The sequence below is a fragment of the Sus scrofa genome, chromosome 6, assembly GCF_000003025.6.
Source record: "Sus scrofa isolate TJ Tabasco breed Duroc chromosome 6, Sscrofa11.1, whole genome shotgun sequence".
Classification (NCBI taxonomy): domain Eukaryota; kingdom Metazoa; phylum Chordata; class Mammalia; order Artiodactyla; family Suidae; genus Sus; species Sus scrofa.
In genome coordinates, this window is record NC_010448.4 from 49011244 (window position 1) to 49032474 (window position 21231).

The window sequence follows — 21231 nt, forward strand, 5'->3', positions numbered from 1 at the left end:
ACTCGAAGCTCTGCAGAGTTTCGGAAGATCTGGTGATGTAGGCCTGGAGCCAGTCCAGGAGGGAGGGGGAAGTGTACATATGGGTGGGGAAACCGGTAGGATCTTGAGCAAGACCATTCGTTTCCTTATGAGCTGGACCAGGATTTTGATGTTGTGAGTTCTAAAACTTCTTTTCCAAGATGCAGAGGCTGCCCCATTCTAGTGATCCCATGTAAATAGGTCCATGGACTCGGGGTCTGGCCCCAGGAGGAGGGATTGGGGCCGGCCCTCTCACCTCACCCCATCTGGAACTCGTGATGTGGAAGTTGTTACTGGAGGTCCAGGAGCCTCAGGAACTCAGTCCTCGTAGCCATGGTGGTTCCCAAAGACCATGGAACAGATAACATTAGATACTCTAGTTGTCTAGAAGCCCCCGGGGTTGAATGGGGCTAGGTCCGCTGTGGCTAGGACCCCACCCAGCCCTTGGGCGAACTGCCTTCGTTCCACCCAAACGCCTTCCCATGGCCCTTTCTTGTTCAATGGCCACACCCACAACAGGTCCCTCTCCTTTTCTGACCAGGCCATTCCACTGGTGGCTTGAAATTCACCAGGCAGCTAGGCAGCCCCTTCCAGGACACACCTCAATGATCCGAGCACCCAACCCAGACTCCTTAAGTGGTCAAAGTGCAAAATGGTGCAGTGTCTGCCCGCGCTGCCCTTTAGAAAACACCATGCCTGGGGATGGGACAGAAAAGGGTTGGGGAGTTGGTGATGCCCAAGGTGGAGCTGAATTCCTCACAACCCTTCACCATGCTTCTTTTCCAGATCTTTTTTTTGCCACCCCAGCCATGCATTGCCCTATCCATGCATTGGCCCCACCTCTGCTGGTCCCCATCCCTGACCCAGTGCTTGCTTTGACTCTTCGGCTCTTCTACTGGCGCACAAGAAACTCCACCCCTGTCCCGCGCCATCCGACCCTGGCCAGCCTCTCCTTGCCGTGACTTTGTTAACCTTGACTTCTTTAGGCCCTGCCCTATTTTCCCATTCCCGATCTTTATCGCCCAAACTGCATGGTCCGGGCCCACACTTCCACCGCCCAGGCTTCACCATTTCCGTGTGTGAAACGTTCAAAGACCGATGGGGCCCTGCACCTGGAGAAGGCATCCGCTTTCAGTGCTAATGGGTCCTGCAGCGCTGCGTAGCCACACAGCACCACTGCAGGGTGTGGGCCCAGCCAAACCATGACCACGGGACCCCAGTAGCTGGAGAGCTGCACGAGCCCGGTTTGGGCTCCTGACCCTTCTGCCACGGAGACCCCAAAGCCCGGCGCTCAGGTCCCTTCTCCTTCAGACCCAGGAGTCCAGCCCTACCACCTTACTTCAAGATCTAGAAGTCCAGGAGTTCTTTGGTGGCCTAGCAGCTAAGGCTCTGGTGTTGTGACTGCTGTAGCTCAGGTCACTGCTGTGTGAAAGTTCAATCCCTGGCCTGGGAACTTATGCGTGCCATGGGCGTGGCCAAAAGAAAATCTAGAAGTCCAGTTCCCCAACCCCCTGCACCCCTAGAACTGGGCGTCTGGACCCTCAGTACCTCCTTGCCTTGAACCAGAACAGACCTCTCTGCACCCCTTCCCCGGAGATGAGACTGCTTACCCCAGGCTCCTCCTCCTCCCTCAGGGCCCAGAAGTGGGGCTGGGCAGAAGGCAAGAGACGGCGCCCTGCCCCTCCGCCCTGAGCCAGGGGCTCAGCCCACTGCCCATTTCCTCTCCAGACCTGGCTTCCCATCCACACTATCCTTCTTCTCCAGAAGGCAGGACTCCAGCCCCCTCATCCTGTCTTAGGACTCATGGGGTCCCAGGCCTCAACTTCATTCAGAGGGCCAGGAATTCCAGCCCCCAGCCCCACCTCCACAAATCCAGAATTCTGTTCCTCCACCCACTGTCAGGGCTACCTCCATGAGCACACAGTCCAGGAGGCCGAACTCTAGATGCAGCAAGCCCCCCAGAAGGGGGATTGGTGTGGGCCCCCGGGGTAGGACCTCCTGTGTCCGAGTGGCCTGTGCACCCCAACCCTGCCTGGCTAGCACCAGTAGCGGGACCAGCAACAGCAGCACTGCGATACCAGTGGTCTTCGCGCCCTTGATCCTCTATGTCAGCATCCTTTCTTTGTTTTGCCTTTCTTTGATTCCCATGGGGTCGTGGCTGGAGTGGGGGTGGAGACTGGGCCTGGGAGGAGTGGGCACCTTCAGGGTGCCCCTTCTGTATCTCCCTAACCCAAGGTCTCCAGCCTGCCCTAGCCCTACCTTTACCGTGTTTGGCTCCTCCTGGCTTTTTTTTTCTTGTGCCTACCTCAACCTGTCCTATTTGAGTGCCTTAATGCATTCATATTTTCATGTCAGCACACCTGGTCAACAGGTGCACCCTCCTGACCCCCAACACCTTTGGGTCTCTCTTACTTGGTGTGCATTCCTGAATTTCCTGGACACCTCTGGGCCCATGATCACCAAATGCTGCACGCTGCGCTTCTGCTTCCTAAATACATCCTGACTCTGAAATTAACCTGGCACTCTTGTGCCCTATGCCTGGGATTCCTAGAGTCTCATGCCCAAGCCCTTGTTACTTCCACGCCCCTTGCTCTTGGAGCCATGTATGCTGTACCTGTCTCCCGGATGCTCACCTGAGTCCCCTGGCCTCCTGGTGCCCTTCAGCCTGGGAGCCATGCCTGTCCTCTGACTTCTGGGTACCATTCCATCATTGACCCCCCCACCCCCATCTTCATAGTTATTTCCTGCCCTGAACTCCCGCCACCTCTATTCCCAATCCTCTGGCTCCCACATGTCCCAAATGCCCTAGGTCCCTGCTGCTACACCCCCTGGTCTCCAGTCCCCTAGACCCTTCGGTGCCCCACCCCCCAAACCATGGCCAGGCCACAGGGGCAGACAAACTTGGGCCTCACTCTGGCTGGGTCTGGGGATGTGGGCTGGATGGGGCAGACCCAGGCCCAGTGGGGGATGGGGCTGAGTCAGTTCTTAGAATGGACTGTTCAGGAATGTGGCCCCCCTCCCACCCATCCTGCCCTGCCGGATCCCGCCTTCCGCCAGGTGCCTGGCACAGGGCCCAGACCTGGGAAACAGTGGGGGTGCTGCGCAGGGGCTGGGCCTGGGCTTGTCTCTCGGAGTGCCTCTCTTCCTCTCAGTGTCTGTGTTTCTCCATTCATCTTTCTGTTTCACTCTCCGTGTCCGCTTCTGTTCATGTTGTTTTCTGTCTCTCCAGCTCTTCTCTTCACCATGTCTGCCTTTTTCTCTTCCTGCACTGCTTCCAGTTGGTCGTCACCTTATCTCTCTCTGCCTCTGCTTCCCCATCTCCCTCCCTCTCAGCTTTCTCTGTCTGGGATCGTGGTGACTGGCAGGGGTTGCGCGCAGGGCACTCTGATAGCACTGACTCCACAGACAGCAGGGGTGCAGTGGGGCACAGAGCCCTCCCCTGACCCGCCCGCCCAACTCCCATCCCAGGCTCGCCCATGGATCCTTTTTTCTAAGAACTCGGATTTTATTAATTTATTTAATTATTTATTGTCTTTTTTAGGGCCGCACCCACGGCATATGGAGGTTCCCAGCCTAGGGGTCTAATCGGAGCTATAGCCACCAGCCTACGCCACCACCACTGCCGCATGGGATCCGAGCCACGTCTTCAACCTACACTGCAGCTCATGGCAATGCCGGATCCTTAACCCACTGAGTGAGGTCAGGGATCGAACCCTCGTCCTCATGGTTACTAGTCGAGTTCATTACCGCTGAGCCACAATGGGAGCTCCCAGTCTCAGTCTTTTGCTGAATCCTTGTGACCGCCTCCTTTCTTGTCTCTCTTTCATCTTTTGAGGTTTCTGTCTCTCTAGTTCTCTTTTTTCCCTGCTCAGATCTCAGTCTCTTCATATCTGTGCCTCTCTTAATTTGTCTCTGGCTTTAGCATCTCCTTGTCTGCCTTCTCTTTGGACATCTCTGTCTTTCACCTTTTCCCAGTTCCTCCCTTTCTCCTCCTCCTCTCTCTCTTTTTCCCTCTCTCTCACTCCCAGTCTTTGGTTTCAGGATCTCTCTCTGCTGTATGTATGTATATCTGTCTCTACTGTCTTTCTCCATCTCTGTCTGTCTGTCTGTCTCTCTCTCTCTTTTTCTTTTTTCTTTTTTTGCCTGCACCCATGGCATGTGGAAGTTCCTGGGCCAGGGATTGAATACTCACACAGCAGCGAACTGAGCCACAGCAGTGTCAGTGCCAGATCCTTAAACCTCTGAGCCACCAGGGAACTCCTCTGTCTCTTTTTCTTTGCTATGTGTTTCTCTTCGCTGTCCCTCTGTCTTTCTTTCCCAGGACCTCCTTTCCCCCTGCCACCTCTGCATCCCTGCCTGGGCCCTGGGGCAGACTCTGTGCCTGGACTGCAGTAGGAACAGCATGGGATTAGGGAGCTGCTGCCCCATGTGGGGACCGCCTGTAAGCCTCCCTCCAGCTGGCCCTGTACTAAGCAGAGCCTGTCCCAGCTTCTGGATGGCCTTGGGGAGACTCGATTCAGTGTAGGCTCAGGGCCCCTCCGCCCATGGCTAGGGGGCCAGCGTCATTCTGTCTGATTCCAGATCTATGAAGCTTGAGATGCCTGCTCCTTGAGAAAAGCCACTGTCAGCAGGATATCAGTTTGTCAAGTCCAGTCCCGGGTTGGGAGGCTCCATGCCTGGGATGGCTCTCCCCACCCCAAAGAGAGGAATTGCAAGACAAAGAAACAGTCCAGTGAGAGGGGTGAGAAATGAGGGAGAGTTTCAGTCTTCCGGTGCCTCATTTCCTCATTCATTGCCCTTCCTGCCTTTCTCAAGTCATTTTTTTTTCTTTCTTTTTTTAGGGCCGCACCTGCAGCCTATGGAAGTTCCCAGGCTAGGGGTCGAATCGGAGCTGCAGCTGCCAGCCTAGGCCACAGGCAGAACAATGCAGGATCCCAGTCACATCTTCGACCTACGGTCGAAGCTCATGGCAACCCCAGATCCTTAACCCACTGAGTGAGGCCAGGGATCGAAACCTAATCCTCGTGGATATTAGGTTCTTAACCTGCTGAGCCACAACAGGAACTCCTCTCTAGTCATTTTTATTTCTTTCCTTGCCTCTACTCTTTGCCTCCCCGCTTTTCAGTTTCTGTAGCTCTTTGCTTTCCTCTGTATTTCTGTGTCGTGAGATTGCAAAGAGCAGTGTTGGAGCCAGATGATCTGTGTTCCAAATCCAGCTCTGCCCATTTCTGGCTGTGTGATCTTGGACAAGTCACTTCACCTCTTGGAGCCTCAGTTTGCTCCTCTGTGAAAAGTGTATAATAATATGGCTTTGTCTCGTAGGGAGACTTAAATGAGGCATTTAGAAAGTGTGTGAATAGGAAGGACTGTGTAAGACTTAGTAACGGCGATTTCTTAGCCGAGGTGTCTGTATTCCTCTGGGTCTCTCACTTTCTGTCTGCTTACATCTCCGTCTTTGTACAGTGCCCTGCATCTCTTGGAGACCTGTTCTAGATCTCTCTGGGCTGCTGACTTTTTCCTTGGCCTTGGCTTCTCCGCCTCTGTCTTCACGCAGGCCCTCACAGCCTTTACCTCCCAGTCTGTCTCCAGGAAACAATTTCTCCCCATTTTCAGCCTTCCTAAGGATGAAGGTGGAACTTGTCACCAGCAGGTGTCTCCCCAGTCTGCAGCCAGACCATCTTTCTCCCCATCCTACGGGACTGTCCCCCTCCCTTTAATTCAGCCAAGGCAGGCTTGAATCTTATAAGGATAGATGATCATTTATTAGGAAATGCTATAAGAAGCTCCCCCAAAGGTGCGCAATAGAACAAGTTGGATGAAGCCCGGGTTGCGCTTCCCCTTGCCCATAGCTTTGCCTGCTTCTGGGGAAGCCGACCTGGTAAAGATAGTAGGAGTGGGGGATGTGCATGCGGCAGGCAGGCATGAGCTGAAGGGAGGCGAGTGTGACAACGAGAGAGCTGGGGCGCAGTGGAACAAGAAGACGGACGGAGCATCCTCTCTGGGAGGGTCTCATTGCTCAGAGGCGGGTCTGGAAGGGATGCGGCGTCAGCGTGCGCGCAGGTACAGCTGGAACGGCCGCGGCACGTTGCCGAGACCGGTGCTGATTGGGGTCAGATCGATGTCCTCGGGCGCCCCCAGCGGCTGCAGCGAGAAGCTCTGCAGGATGGCGGTTAGGTAGAGAAAGAGCTCCATGCGCGCCAGCGACTCGCCCAGGCACAACCGGCGTCCTTCGGCAGGACAGAGAGATGCAATGAGACAAGGTGGGGTGAGGGGCCCCTTCAACTTTCAGAAAACAACATGAGAAAAATGGCTAGGGCCTCAAAGACACTAAAGGTTTGGGAAAGACAGTTTAAGTAAATCGTGGATCTGTGCAGGATGGCATAGGTTGAATCCCTGCTCTGCCAGTACTAGTTTCGTGATCTTGGGCAAGCCACAGTTTCTGGGTAGGTATTTGAAAAGGGGGTGATATGAGTGCCTCACTGTGATTGTGTTGTTGTGAATGGCAAATGCAGTTAAAGCAGTGAGAATACAACACTTCTGTCAATTTTAGTATATGCCACCACTGCTTTAATCACTATACTGCTATTAATTGAATTTAATCCTCACAATGACTCCAAGAAGTGGGCCTTTTTATGAACCCCATTTTAAAGATGTAAAAATAGGAGTTCCCACCGTGGTGCAATGGGATCGGTGGTGTCTCAGAGTGCTGGGATGCAGGTTTGATCCCTGACCCAGCACAGTGGGTTAAGAATCTGGCGTTGGGAGTTCCCGTCGTGGTGCAGTGGTTAACGAATCCGACTAGGAACCATGAGGTCACGGGTTCGGTCCCTGCCCTTGCTCAGTGGGTTAACGATCCGGCGTTGCCGTGAGCTGTGGTGTAGGTTGCAGACGCAGCTCGGATCCGCGTTGCTGTGGCTCTGGCGTAGGCCGGTGGCTACAGCTCTGATTCAACCCCTAGCCTGGGAACCTCCATATGCCGAGGAAGCGGCCCAAGAGATAGCAACAACAACAACAACAACAAAAGACAAAAAAAAAAAAAAAAAAAAAAAAAAAGAATCTGGCGTTGCTGCAGCTGTGGCTCAAGTTGCAACTGAGATTCAGATCTGATCCCTGGTCCGGGAACTCCATATGCCACGGGGTGGCCAAAAGAGAAAAAAAAAAAAAAAAAGATGTAAAAATAGAGGAGTTCCCTGGTGGCTCAGAGTATTAAGGATCTGATGTTGTCACTGCAATGGCTAGGGTTTGATCCCTGGCTGGGGAACTTCGGCATGCTTCGGATGCGGCCAAAAAAAAAAAAAAAAAAAATCAAGGCAGAGATGTGAAGGAACATAGCCAAGGCCACACAGTTAGAAGATGAGAAAGCCAGGGTCTGGCAGCAAACCCAGTTCTTAGCTACCACTTTTATAGTTCTTCTCAGAGCACCTGGTACCTAGTAGGCAAAATGGTAAGTTACCTGTTATTATCCACCCTGGCTGCCCCATGGCACATGGAGTTCCTGGGTCAGGGATCAAATCTTAGCCGTATTATGGCTTAAGCCTAATCTATGGCAATGCCCAATCCGTAACCCACTATGCGGTGCTGGGGAATTGAACCTGCATCCCAGCATTCCCAAGACACCCCCAACCCATTACGCCACAGCGGGAGTTCCCCACCCACCTTTTTTTCTAATACCTAGTTGAACAGGAAAGATTTTCAGCGGGGTAAAGACCAAAGCCAGGAAAAACTAGAACCACTTCAACAGCACCACCCAGTGGAGAGACTGACTGTGACCAGGTTAAATTATTACCCTGTCTCCCTGCTTTCCTCCACAAGGATTTCTTCAGTTGTTATCTGCCTATAGGAGCAGAGCTGGGACAGAAGGTACGTCTTTGCATATTCAAAGCTGAGGATGGGGTGGTTTGAAGGACTGAGAGGGTTTGGCGAGTGGAATTAGGACTGGGGAATGTAGGCGGAACACTGGAACTGACTCCGTGTCCCCACCACACTCACCGGCTGAGAAGGGCATGAAGGCAGGGCTCTTCTTGAAGGACTGATTGGCATCCAGAAAATGCTCAGGGTTGAATTCCCGCGGCGTCAGAAATTGGCTGGGGTCGTTGTGGACTGTATTAAGGAGGGTGATGACATCCGTGCCCTGTGTGGGTGGGAAGGCAGAATCGATGGTGTAGAAGGGCCGAGAGGTACCCAAGCTAGGCTTTCTACTCAGGGCTGGGAGTCCTTGGGACTTGATTAGGGACAGTGGCACATAGGACTCTATGGGGGTCCAGGAAATGTGTGAAGGTGTCTAGGGTTCCCAGTGATGGGTGCTAGAAGCTGTTCTGTTGGGGTCTGAGGCAGAGATGTGGGAAACCCCCTTTGCAGGAACAGATTTGGGGTTTTGGGGGGAGGGAATGAAGTTTTTGAGAACAACGTTTAGGTGCAAGAGCCCCCAGGATGAAGTCTCAGACCTTAAGGATTACAGAGAGGGGTCCTAGGAATGGGATCTGTCTGGGGCTCAGGGCAGAGCCTAGTCCACTGTGGTGTGGGTGAGGTCTTGGGAAGGGGCCAAGGTTCTGGATTTAAGGGCCTCAGGTGTCTGTTGCAAGGGCTTGGAATGCCATTTGCCAAGGTCTGGGATGATGATTGCCAGGGCCTGGGATCCCCGCCACAGCCGCAGATGCCCACTGCAAGAGCTGGGATGCCTCTTCCTAAGGTCCCAGGCGTCGTTTGCCACGTGTCCAGCGCACCTTGGGTAGCAGGAAGCCTCGAAAGACCGTGTCCCGAATGAGGCGGTGTGGCAGGTTCATGGGGATGATGTCTGCGAAGCGCTGCGCCTCGTGGATCACCGCATCCGTATAAGGCATGGCCGTCCGGTCTTCCAGCACCGGCAGCCGCGCGCGTCCCACCACATTGTCGATCTCCTCCTGTACGCGGGCTGGAGGTGGAGGGAACAGCGTTGTCGAGGGTATCAGCAGGCTAGGCAGTGCCCAGAAGAGGTGTGCGCCCAGGGAAGGGGTCCAGTCAGCGCTTTCTGGTTGAGCTGCGGGGTGGGGAGGGCACTGCAGGGATGCGTGTGAAGGCTAGCAGGAGCTTCGGAAGGAGGGGCTGAGTTCAGAGATGTAGGTGAGAGCGAAAGTTTAGTCTGTGCCAGGGCTCCTAGGGGCGGAGTTGTGCGGGCGGGGCTTTGGGGCGCCTGGAGTCCAGGGGTTCCTGATGCGATTGCAGGCGGGGCTTCGAGGACTAGGCGGGCGGATGCACTGGGCGGGAGGGCTGAGAAGTCCGGGGTGAGACAGGCGGCAAGGACCTTGTCGGTGTCTTCAGTGTCCGGAGGCCAGGGTTCAAGGAAAGTTCCAGAAACGGGCTTTGGGGAGGCAGAGCTGCAGACTATGCTGTGCAAGCGGGTCAGCCTGTGTCGGAGGGGATGGGTTCCTGGGCTCAGGCTCTGGGCCGGCTGTGCAAGCTGCATGGTCAGGGTCAGAGGTGGGCGGCAAAGCAAGACCATGAGGGCGGGGTCTGGGTTCTGGCAGGTTGTGTGGACCGCGAAAATCACGTGGGTGGGGTCGGCCTCCCGTGGGTTTGCTGGTCTGGCTGTGTGATCGAGGCGTCAGCTGCAGACTCTTACTACAGACAAACCGGGCGGGAGTTCACGGTTTGTGGGCGGGGCTTGGTAAGAGCTGGGGGGCGGTTGTGCCTCGCCTCGCGCGCGGTGTGCTCCCGACGCTCTCACCTTGCACTTTTGGGTACTTCATGAGCAGGAGGAAGGTGTGGCGCAGCGTGGTGCCCACGGTCTCGGTACCACCAAAGAGCAGATTATGTGTGGTCATCAGCAGAGTATCCATGTGGAAGTGGCTCAGAGGGTCCTGCTTCTCCTACCGGGGTTAGTAGGGGTGGGGATGTGAGCCGGCGCGGGGAGGCCCTGCGGCCTCGGAGCCTGTGCGACCCACTCCCCACAGACCTGCGCGACTGCTACATACTGCCAGTTCACCCCCTCCTCTGTTTAACTTCCTTACCTTGGGGCTCAGCCGTAGGGCCCACAATGAACAGATTCTTAAGGATTTTTTTGCCATTTTCTTGGGACACACCCGAGGCATATGGAGGTTCCCAGGCTATGGGTCGAATCGGAGCTGTAGCCCCGGCCTACGCCAGAGCCACAGCCACATGGGATCCGAGCCGCGTCTTCAACCTACACCGCAGCTCAGGGCAACGCCAGATCCTTAACCCACTGAGCAAGGGCAGGGATCGAACCCGCAACCTCATGGTTCCTAGTCAGATTCGTTAACCACTGAGCCACGACGGGAACTCCGGGATTTCTTAATTAACTGTTAATTGGCAGTGGCCGTGAGTGGCTCCGGACTCCAGCCCAGCAGAGGCAGGTGTTCCAGCTTCACTTCCCAGATGTGAGGCCATCAGACCCAAACCCACTCAACTTGGGATCTTGGTTTGAGGCAGGATACCAGGTTAGACCAGAGATATGACTTCCAGGCAGGACTTACTTCTGCTATCTTGGTAAGGAAGCAATCAATGAAGTCCCGGGGAGACTTTGGGTCGTGGGAGGCTTGGTGGTCACGGACGCTGAGAGCGATAAGGTTTTTCATGCGGTCAAAGTTCTGGAAAAGACGTCGATGTGGACCGGGCACCCAGTCCAGGAGGTTCGGAAAGATATTGTACATCTGAGGATGGAGCAGAGTTGGAGGGATTTGGAGATCAGGCAGGGTGTGTGCGCGTGCGTGCGTGCGTGTGTGTGTATGTGTGTGTGTGTGTGTGGGGGGGTGTTCCCCAGAGGCTGAAGGTGGGGCGGGGGCTACGTGTAGGTGGAGCCCCAGTGGAGTGGGCGGGGCCGTGTACACGCGGGCCTGTCCGAAGGAAGGGGCGAGGCCTGGCAAGGCCAATTGCAGTTTCTTTTCCTGCCCACTGTTTTCCCTCTATATCCCTGGACCCCCAACCCTGGCCGCAGTGGAACTAGGCCTCCTGACCTCTCCCCAGAAGCTGCTCATAATTTGGAAGTTGTCATTTATGAGCTGGACAATGTTGAGCAGGCGCTCATCCTCGTAGTCAAAGCGGCTGCCGAAGAGCACAGAGCAGATAATATTGGACACGGAGCGGCTCAGCAAAATCGTGGGGTCGAAGGGCTTGCCTGAGGGTGGAGGCGAATGGGTCAGGGTGTGCGGCTCGGGAGACACAGTGTGCAACAGCGCTGGAGCGCAAGACATCCAACCCAAGCATGACAGCATGACTGGCAGCACAGAACACAGGCTCCTGGCCACCTAACATGTGGCATAAAAACACCCGAAAAGTTTTGGGCAATTCCAGAGGCAGCACGGAACATACTCCATCCTGTAGCACACCACCAATACCAAAAAAAATAGTACAGGTTATTCTTGGCTATAACACAGGACGTATGAAATACAACATATACACAGCATGCAACACAATATTACACACTGCCTGACAACACTGCATCCTCACTCAGCAGTGACACACAGCAATGCAACACCTAACGCCCAATGATAAGAGGACAGATCACAGAAAACAATAGCAAAACAACACATTCCCACGTTATCAATTAGCCAATCGCACCGTCCGGAAAAGTGGGTCTGGAGCTAGACATAGTTTGGATCTTGGCTTGGTCTTTTTTTTTTTTTTCCTTTTTTTTGTCTTCTTAGTGCCGCACTTGAGGCATATGGAGGTTCCCAGGCTAGGGGTCGAATCGGAGATGTAGCTGCTGCCTACACCACAGCCACAGCAATGCGGGATCTGAGCCTTGTCTGTGACCCACACCACAGCTCACGGCCACACCAGAGCCTTAACCCACTGAGTGAGGCCAGGGATCGAACCCGCATCTCCATGGATACTAGTCGGGTTCGTTAACCACTGAGCCACGACAGGAACTCTTTGGCTTGGCCTCTTCCCTTCTCTGAGCCTCAGTTTTCTCATCTGTAAAATGGGCTTGATGATAGTCTTTTCCTCCTGGAGTTGTTATAGGAGGTAATGAGTGTGTGGCTTGGAAGTGCTTAGCTAAGGGCCTGACTCATTGTGAGGCAGACCAGGGTGGTGTGGTAGACTGAATAATGGCTTCCAAAGATGTCCATGTCCCAGAGTTCCCATCGTGGCTCAGTGGTTAACAAATCCAACTAGGAACCATGAGGTTGCAGGTTCGATCCCTGGCCTCGCTCAGTGGGTTAAGGCTCCGGTGTGGCCGTGAGCTGTGGTGTGGGTCACAGACAAGGCTCAGATCCTGCATTGCCGTGAGCTGTGGTGTAAGTAGCAGATGTGGCCAGGATATGGTATTGCTGTGGCTGTGACATAGGCTGGTGGCTACAGCTCCGATTCGACCCCTAGCCTGGGAAACTCCATATGCCACAGGAGTGGCCCTGGAAGGCAAGAAGACAAAAAAACAAACAAAAAAACAAAACAAAGATGTCCATGTCCCAATTTCCAGAACCTGTACATATATGATTAAGTTAAGGATTTTAGGACAGGGAGATTATTCTGGATTATCTGAGTGGGCATAATGTAATCACAAGGGTCCTTATAAAAGGGAGACAGAAGGGTCTGAATAGAGAAGGTGATGTGATGAGGGAGAGAGAGAGAGGGAGAGAGATTGGAGGATGCTATATTGCTGGCTTTGAAGATGAAGGAAGGGGCCACAAGCCAGGGAGAGCGTGCCACCTCTAGAGGCCAAGGGCAAGGAGGTGGTTTCTCTCCAGAGTGTCCAGAAGTAACCAGCCCTCCTGACCCATTTTAAACTTTGAACCTCCAGAATTGGAGGAGAATAAATTTATTTTATGTATTTATTTTGCCATGTGGCAACACCAGATCCTTAACATGGTGAGCAAGCAAGGAAGTCCAGATTTATGTTAAGTCACTAAATTGGTGGCAATTTGTTGCAGCGGCAGCAGGAAAGAGTACAGGCAGTTATTATTCTTTCACTTGCATTTTAGTCCCTGAGACATCACCTGCCACTCCCTCCCCCCATCCCCCAAGGCAGCAAGATTTGGAAATCAGGGTTGGTTTTGTTGTTGTTGTTGTTGTTTTTTCTTTACCTTAAATAAACCTGTACACTTACTTACCTTCTCTGCCTCAATTTCTTCTGTTAAATAGGGCTTATAGTAGTATCTACTTCTTAGGTTTGGGTGATTTCTCAAGGAGGTAATAGATACAAAGTTCTTGGAACAGTGCAGGCACATGGTACATGGTAGGCACCATCTAAGCATGGTATGGGTTATTCTTTTTTTTTTTTTTTCCTTCTTTTTGGCTGCCCCCTGGCATATGGAGTTCCTTGGTCAGGGATCAATCTGAGCCGCATTTGCCACCTAGGCCACAGCTAGGTGGATCCTTAACCCACCGTGCAGGGCTGGGATTGAACCTACATCCAGCGCTTCCAAGAGACCACTCATTCTTTTGCACCACGGCAGGAACTCCAGTATTGGTTATTGTTAACTTTTTCTCATGGTTGACAGCTTTGATCCCCTGCCTTTTTTATTTTTAGGGCCCAACTTGCTGCATATGAAAGTTCCCAGGCTAGGGGTTGAACGGGAGCTGCAGCTACGAGCCTACACCACAGCCAGGGCAACAGGGGATGGGGTTGGGAGTGGGGTGGCTGAACTGCATGTGCCAAGGATCCTTAACCTACTGAGCAAGGCCAGGGATTGAACCGCATGTTCATGGATACTAGCTGGCTTCTTACCCTGCTAAGTCACAAGGGGACCTCCCTGACCTGGGTTTATATCACAACTCTGCCAGCTTTCTGGGCCACAGCTTTGTCACCTGTAATAACTTTCTAGGTTTCCTGGGAGCTTGAAACTTGTTAACACACGTGAAGAATTTAGCATAGTGCCTGGTATCCAAAACATGGGTTTAAATCTTGGCTCCTCTGCTTACTAGTTTTATTACTTCAAGCTGCTTATTTACCCACTCTGGGCTTCATTTTCTCATCTGCAAAATGGATTGTTCCTAGGCTTAAGACGGTTATGCATGAAACTGTGCTTAGCAGAGTCCCCTGCGCATAGTGAGGTCTCAAGACCATCATGTCACCCACCCCAGTTACACAAGCAGGGCTCAAAACACCACGCAGAGACAGCACAACAGAGGGAGCCTAACTTATGCCGCACCTGCAGGCATATGGAAGTTCCCAGGCTAGGGGTCTAATCGGAGCTGCAGCTGCCAGCCTACACCACAGCCACAGCAATGCGCGATCTGGGCCGCATCTGTGACCCACAGCATAGCTCACAGCAATACCAGATCCTTAACCCACTGAGTGAGGCCAGGGATCCAACCTTTGACCTCATGGGTACTAGTCCTGACTGTTACAGAAGAGCCACTACTGGAAGCTCGCCTCCAGGAATTTTTTTTTTTTTTTTGTCTTTTTTTGGTCTTTTTTCTAGGGCCTCACTGGTGGCATATGGAGGGTCCCAGGCTAGGGAGTCAAATCGGAGCTGTAGCCACCAGCCTGCGCCGCAGCCATAGCAACACTGGATCCTGGCCACATCTGCTACTTACACCACAGCTCATGGCAACGCCGGATCCTTAACCCACTGAGCGAGGCCAGGGATCGAACCCGCAACCTCATGGTTCCTAGTTGGATTCGTTAACCACTGTGCCACGATGGGAACTCCATTTTTTTTTTTTTTTTTTTTTTTTGCCTCGGGGAACTTTGACTTCACACCCACGCTATGGTATCCGGCAGCCCTGACCACTGAGTAGGATGGAGGAGAAAGAGGGTGTGGACTGCATCTGGGGACCCCCACCTTCAGTGTTCCGAAGCTCCGCCAGCAGGAATCTGCCCTCCTCCAGGATCCGATCCTCCATGGTCCTCTTCCCCATCCCAAAGTTGCGCAGGATTTGGAGAGAGAACTTCCTCAGGGCCTTCCACCGGTCCCCATTGGAGAAGGCAATGCCTGGGAAAGAGAGGGAGATGCAGCTCGAGCCAGGATGCGTCGCAAGACCACTGCCGTCTGAGACCCTTCTCCTGATGTTTGAGAAGAGAGACTGCCAGTTTGGCATCTGCCCCCAGTCCTTCCAGACCCTCCAGGCAGGGTCAGGAGCCTCCTCGGAGCTTCCGCAGGCCTGCGGCTTCCCCCTGCTTTTGTTTCCACCATCATAGGCCCGATCACTCTGGGCTGTCACTGTCTGGCGATGGGCTTGGCCCTTCACTGAACTGTGAAGGCAGGGTAGGGTTCTGTCCCAGTCACCACCGTGTCTCTAGCATCATCCGGGGCAGGGCTTACCACACCGGACATGCTGATGACGGCTTATTGATGCACGAGTGCAAGGAGAAGGGAAAGAAACCAGAAAAAGGACTCCTGAGACACTGGGACCTCATCCAGGAATGAGACAGACCTCATTCTCTTCTCTCGTTGGACTCAAGGTCCTTCTGGGCACAGGCTGGTCCTTCTTCCAGAACACTCTACCCACCCTACCGCTTTCTGCTCCTGAGTGGTCATCTTTATCTTTTAGGTCTCAGCTTGGAGGTCCCTTCCTCCAGGCGGCCTTTGCTGGTCCTTCCTCGTTGGCTGGCCCAGGGGCTTCCTCTGGGCTCCCGCAGCTCCCTGGGCTTCTCCCATCCTGGTCCTGACTGCACAGAGCGGTCACAGGCTGGTGATGAGCCTGTGTCTCCCACCAGGCTGGGAGCTACCGTAAGATACAGTCTCAGATGTGGTTATCTCTGATTCCTCTAGAACGAGCAGAGAACCAAATGCTACAGAGGAAGTAGGTATAGTGTATGTATTGTCTGCATCGTCTCATCGACTTCTTATGACAACCTCACGACAGTAGACTGAGGGTCAGAGAGCCGAGGCCACTCACCTCCTTAAGTAGTAGAACCCAGCTGTTTCCCTCTGTGCTGGGTAGTTAGATGATAGCTATTTTCAGTAACAGATGATGTGCACATCTACATGTTTTCTGTGGAGAAGTAGCAAGGTGAGTCCCTCTCCCTCCTTGCATCTGGTATGCCTGGACAAGTGAGGTCATCAGATCAAGCCCAGGGGACACGAAGGCAGAAAGAATACTTGATATGCAATAGGTTTTTTTTTTTTTTTTTTTTTTTTTTTTTTTTTAAACCAGAGCTCTGTGACTCCACATCTTGGGGCAGCTGGGACCCATCTAGTGGAGGGCAAGTGGGAGACTGAGAGATTCTTTAGGGGGAGAAGACTAGTCCAGGATTCAGTTCTCTAGGGCCCCCTTTTCACTCAAAGCAACTTCCCCCTTCCTTCCTACCTGCCTCCCTCCCTCCTTCTCTCTCTCTCCTTTTTTTTTTTTTTTGGTCTTTTGCCTTTTCTAGGGCCACTCCCGTGGCATATGGAGGTTCCCAGGCTAGGGGTGGAATCAGAGCTGTAGCTGCCGGCTACACCACAGCCACAGCGATGTGGGATCCCAGCCACGTCCTCGACCTACACCACAGCTCATGGCACTGCCGGATGCTTAACCCACTGAGCAAGACCAGAGATCGAACCCGCAACCTCATGGTTCCTAGTCGGATTCGTTAACCACTGAGCCATGACAGGAACTCCTCTCCCTTCCTTTTTTTTTTTTTTTTTTTAATTTATTGAGGCTTGCCACATGGCTTCCCTCAAGTAAGAGATTTATGTTAAAAAAAAACCCAAAAAACAACAAAAAACCCATAAGACCAGGTGATTTCCAAAAGGATTTTGAGATGGGAGAGGTTTGGACTTAATGATGTGAATTTCTGGATGGATGGGGATGAAGCTGGATATGGGTTGGGATCAGGATGGAAATGGGGCATGAGGGCGGATTATGGGATTGATGCTAAACTGGGTTTGCGGTTAATGACAGGGATGGAGCTGGGTAGAATGAGAAGGATTGGTAAATTGGGGTTGAGATAGAGCCTGGGGTTGGGTAGATATGTGGTGGGATTGATTTGGGGGATGGTAGTGGGATTAAGGTTGAAAGTGGGCACTGGGGAATCCAACTAGGAACCATGACGTTTCGGGTTCAATCCCTGGCCTTGCTCAGTGGGTTAAGGATCCAGCGTGGCCATGAGCTATGGTGTAGGTTGTAGTGGCTGTGGCATAGGGCTGCAGCGACAGTTCTGATTGGACCCCTAGCCTGGGAACCTCCATATGCTCAGGATCCCTAAGACAAAAAGCCAAAAAAAAAAAAAAGTGGACACTGGGGTCAGACAGCTTCCGTGAGTGATTGGGATGGGTGATGGGACTGGGCTGCAGAGAAAAAGGTAGGAGAGTTCAGTTTAACTAAAGGCTTAGGATGGGGTTGATACGAGATGGGGGATGGGAGCGGGTCATTACAGGCATGGAGGTTGGAGGGAGATGCAGTCAGGGTTGCAGACAGCGACGGCACTGAGATTGCGATGGACGACGTGGAGGTAGGGCTGACGGGGGATGGCTAGAGGTGGACTGGGTAGGCTGGGGCCAAATAATTTAGCCATTTGGTGGAGGTGGAAATGTGACGAGGTGGTTTAGGATGGAGGGAGCGATTGGGAGGAGAGTGGTGTTGGAGTTGCGTGGAGACGGGGATTGGTGTGGACGTGCAGTTCAGGATGGTGGTGGGCGTTGGGGGTGGGGTGGAGGTGGGACGGGCTTCACCCTAGACCAGCGCTCACTGGCTCCATCCGATCTGGTGTCATTGGTGAGATCGGAGACCCTGAGGGTCACCCAAGGTCGGAAGACTCTCTTCTGCCCACATCCCCTCCCTCGGTGTGGGATGGATGGGGAAGGAGGAGATGGGAGCAGGCTTACCATCGCCCTTCGTGAAGTTGAAAAAGACAGGGTAGTCGCCGCGGCCACTAAACTCCTCCCCTTGGTCCACGAGGGCCTCCTTCACAGCTTGGTACCCGCTGAGGACCACCACCCGCCTGGGCCCCAGGTACACGGTGTACACGGGGCCGAACTCCTTGCTCAGCTGAGGGGAGAAAGGCCAAGGTCCCGGGGTTGGGAGGGGGCCTGGGGCCATGGGATCCCTCCCCCTCGTGCCCCCCGCCCCTGCGCCTTGGCCTTTGCACCTTGGTGAGGGAGGTCAGCAGGTCCTTGGAGGAGCGAAGCTGCAGCAGGTTTCCCAGGAAGGGCAGGGGTCTGGGGCCTGGGGGCAGCCGGCTCTTGCTGCTGGTCAGGTTGTTCAGGAGGAGGCAGAGGAGAGCCAGGATCAGGAGCAAGAGAGCTGTGCTTATACTGTCCATGGCGGAGTCAGCTGGAGGCCTCTGGGGAGGGGGTGGGGGGGCCAAGTGAGAAGGCGGCGCTGGGGAGGGCATGACATCCCTTCACGCCTCATCTCCTTCTGGAACTTGCCTGCCCCAGACCCTGGAAATGGGGGCAGAGGGAGAGGAGGAAGGAGAGAGGCAGAGACAGGGACAGGTTGGGGGGGTGGAGTGAGAGAGGAGACAGGAGGGGAGGGAGGGAGGGAGAGACGGCGTGGAGGTGGTGGCCGTCCCGGCGCAGAGAGACAGACGCCATAGAGACAGATACTAAGAGAGACAGGGAGAGCACGTGGAGATAAGAGGAGCCAGAAAACCAGACAGAGACAGTCAAAGATCTCTGGGTCCCTGTCATCTTCCATCTCTCTGTCTGTGTGTGCCTAGCTGTCTAGGTATCCAGCTATCTCACTGTCTCCCTACCTAGCTATCTTGTCTGTCTCTCCGTCCATCCATCCATCTATCTATCCAGCTATCTATCTACCCAGCTATCTATCTATCCAGCTATCTACCTACCTAGCTATCTAATCTCTCTCTGTTTTTCTCCCTGTCTAGCCATCTAGCTATCAAGCTATGCAGCTATTTATCTGTCTGTCTGTCTATCTACCTGTCTATCATATGTACCATCTTTCATGAGACTGCCTCTCACCCAGATATAGGGATAAAGAGAGATAGAGGAGTTCCCTTGTGGCACAGCCGGTTAAGGATCCAGCATTGTCACCGCCGCAGCCCGGGTTGATCCTTGGCCCACACCCTGCAGGCGGCCAAAACGAAAAAAAATACACATCCACAACCACGCGCACACACGCGCGTGCACACACGCACAGGGACAGCGACAGACAATCAAGACATAGAAATACAGAGCCAGACAGAAAATCACAGAAAAGGAGATTGACAGAGAGGCTAGAGAAGGAAGGAAACAGATCTAGAGAGACACAGCTAGAGAGAAAGGGAGAGACAGAGATGTATACTTCCTGGGAGACAAAGAGATGGACAGTGAAAGAGAGACAGGAGAAGGGTGAGCGAGAGACAGAGAGAGGAAGAGGCAGAGCCAAACACAGAGGCTGTTGGAAAGGAGAGTGACAGAGACAGAAAAGAGAGGTACACAGAGACAGACACACGTGGAGGGAGAGACAGACACTTAGACAGAGACACGCAGAGACAGAGACCAAGACAGACCAAGACAGAGGGAGGGCAGGAGCACAAAGAGACATAGGCATTCTCAGCTGTAATGAACCATGAACTAGCATCCACGAGGATGCAGTTTCTATCCCTGGCCTCGCTCAGGGGGTTAAGGATCCGGCTGTGAGCTGTGGGGTAGGTCACAGACATGGCTTGGATCTGGCGTTGCTATGGCTGTGGTGTGGGCTGGCAGCTGCAGCTCCAATTCCACCCCTAGCCTGGGAACCTCCACATGCTGCAAGTGTGGCCCTAAAAAAAAGAGACAAGAAAAGTGTTCTGAGCCTGGAAGTCATAGGACAGAGAGAGACAGAGAGATGCCCCCCTGCTGGGTAAAGCACCAGGACAGAGTGCCCAGTGACCAGCTCTGAGACACCTGGACAAGTGCATGACCAGAGTCCCAGGGATCCCCCGAGAGAGACAGACCCAGAGACCCTGAGAAAGAGGAGGTGACAGGCTCAGCGACAAGGAGGTGGAGCCCGCGACCCCCTCTCTTGGGAGCTGCCTCCTCCTCTGTGACCCGCACTTGGCTCTTTACCCGCTGGGCTTCAGAGGCAGCAGAGGTGTGCCCTGGAGGGACTGGGTGGACTGGCAGAGCCTCTTTCCAGATGGGAGCCGGGGAACTCTGAGTGTGCCTAGTGGGCAGGGGCTGCTTTTAAATCCTCTCTGTCCACGCCTCCTTGCCCCCTTCTCCTTAGTTCTCCCAGGGATTTTTAGTTCCTCCCATCGTGTCCTGTCTCGCCTCGCGCGGGGCTAGAGTTCTGAGCCAGATGGATCGATGCCATGGGTATGTGCTGCCTCGGAGCCCTCCTTCCTGCTCCACTAGGCTGACCTCAGCTCTTCTCACTGGGGCCAGTGGTGGCCTTTCGCCCCAGGTTGGGGTGAGGTCTTCTCCACGTTTTTGCCACGCGGGACCTTTGGGTCTGGTTTGAAGTCTGCTTTGGGGTTTCGGGACTCTGGCAAAGTGAAGGGGCAGGGATGGTGGAGGATCTCTGTCCTGGGGGGGGGGTCGGTTTTCTCCTTCTCTGGGGGCCCTTTTTCACAAGTCTTCTTACCATCTTCTGTCTCCCAGGCTTGTCTCTGAAATTCTGTACAAAGGGTCTCTCTTTGCTTCTGCCTCTGACTCTTTTTGTCTTTTTTTTTTTTTTTGGTCTCCGTCTCATTCAGTCTCTCTCCCTCTGGGTCTCTGTCTCTCACCCTCCGTTTTGACTCTCATTCTCTGTGCCCTTTCCCCCTGCTTCTCTCTCCCTGTCGGTCTTTCTCAGTCATCCTTCCCTCCTGTCCGCCTGGCCAGGTGTCCCTCTCTCTCTCCGTCTCTTTCTTTCTGTCTCTTATGGCTTCACGAGTTGTGCTGCTGTGGGTAGGACTGAAGCCAGGCTCAGGGTGAAGATTTGGGAGACACTGGGGCAGGTGGAAGCTTGGGGAGAAAGGACCTCAGGTGTGAGTGACACCCTGGCCACGGCCCATGTACGGTCCCCACCTCCGACTCCACCACTCTCCTGAGACCTCTGCCAGCTCCGCCGTCTGCTCTCGGCTCCTGTCTCCAGCCATGAGCCCTTGTTACTCAATTCTTCGCCAGATCACAAGGGCCGGTGGCAAAAACCTGGAGCTGGGCTAGGACTCCAGGTCTTGGGGCAGGAGGGGAGGGAGGGGAGGGAGCCCTGGAGGTCAAGGGTCTGGAGACCTGGTGGAGGTGTGGTTCCCATGGGATCAGGGGCAGGGGCAGGGGCAGGAAGTACCTGGGGGTTCTGGGGAATCTGACACCTTAGGTCCCAGGCACACTCTTGGGATGGAGTTGGAGCCCAGTGCTATTGAAGTCCCAGAAAGGCCAGTTAGGGCAGGTCCAGGAGGAGGGGTAAAGGTGAGATCATGGGGCTGCATAGCTCCAGTTTCTC

At 53.9% G+C, this 21231-nt stretch overlaps 1 protein-coding gene across 1 annotated transcript; it reads right to left on the reverse strand.

Annotated features, from left to right (window-relative positions):
- Positions 3669 to 20964, reverse strand: LOC100523190 (cytochrome P450 2F3). Its single transcript, XM_021094407.1, has 10 exons — positions 19875 to 20964; positions 17972 to 18166; positions 17709 to 17871; positions 14742 to 14891; positions 10968 to 11128; positions 10488 to 10664; positions 9722 to 9863; positions 8742 to 8929; positions 8008 to 8149; positions 3669 to 6245 (listed from the first exon to the last, which is right to left on the reverse strand). Exons 2-10 carry the CDS (start codon positions 18143 to 18145, stop codon positions 6064 to 6066), a joined length of 1479 nt encoding a protein of 492 aa, XP_020950066.1. The 5' UTR covers positions 18146 to 18166; positions 19875 to 20964; the 3' UTR covers positions 3669 to 6063.

What these genes read in the sequence shown, in the direction of transcription:
- LOC100523190 (XM_021094407.1), bottom strand. Translation starts at nt 18,145, where the DNA reads ATGGACAGTATAAGCACAGCTCTCTTGCTCCTGATCCTGGCTCTCCTC. An exon ending in CAACTTCACGAAGGGCGATG is followed by an intron (nt 14,892 to 17,708) that starts GTAAGCCTGCTC and finishes TCTCTTTCCCAG; the next exon opens with GCATTGCCTTCTCCAATGGG. An exon ending in GAAGTACCCAAAAGTGCAAG is followed by an intron (nt 8,930 to 9,721) that starts GTGAGAGCGTCG and finishes CTCCACCTCCAG; the next exon opens with CCCGCGTACAGGAGGAGATC.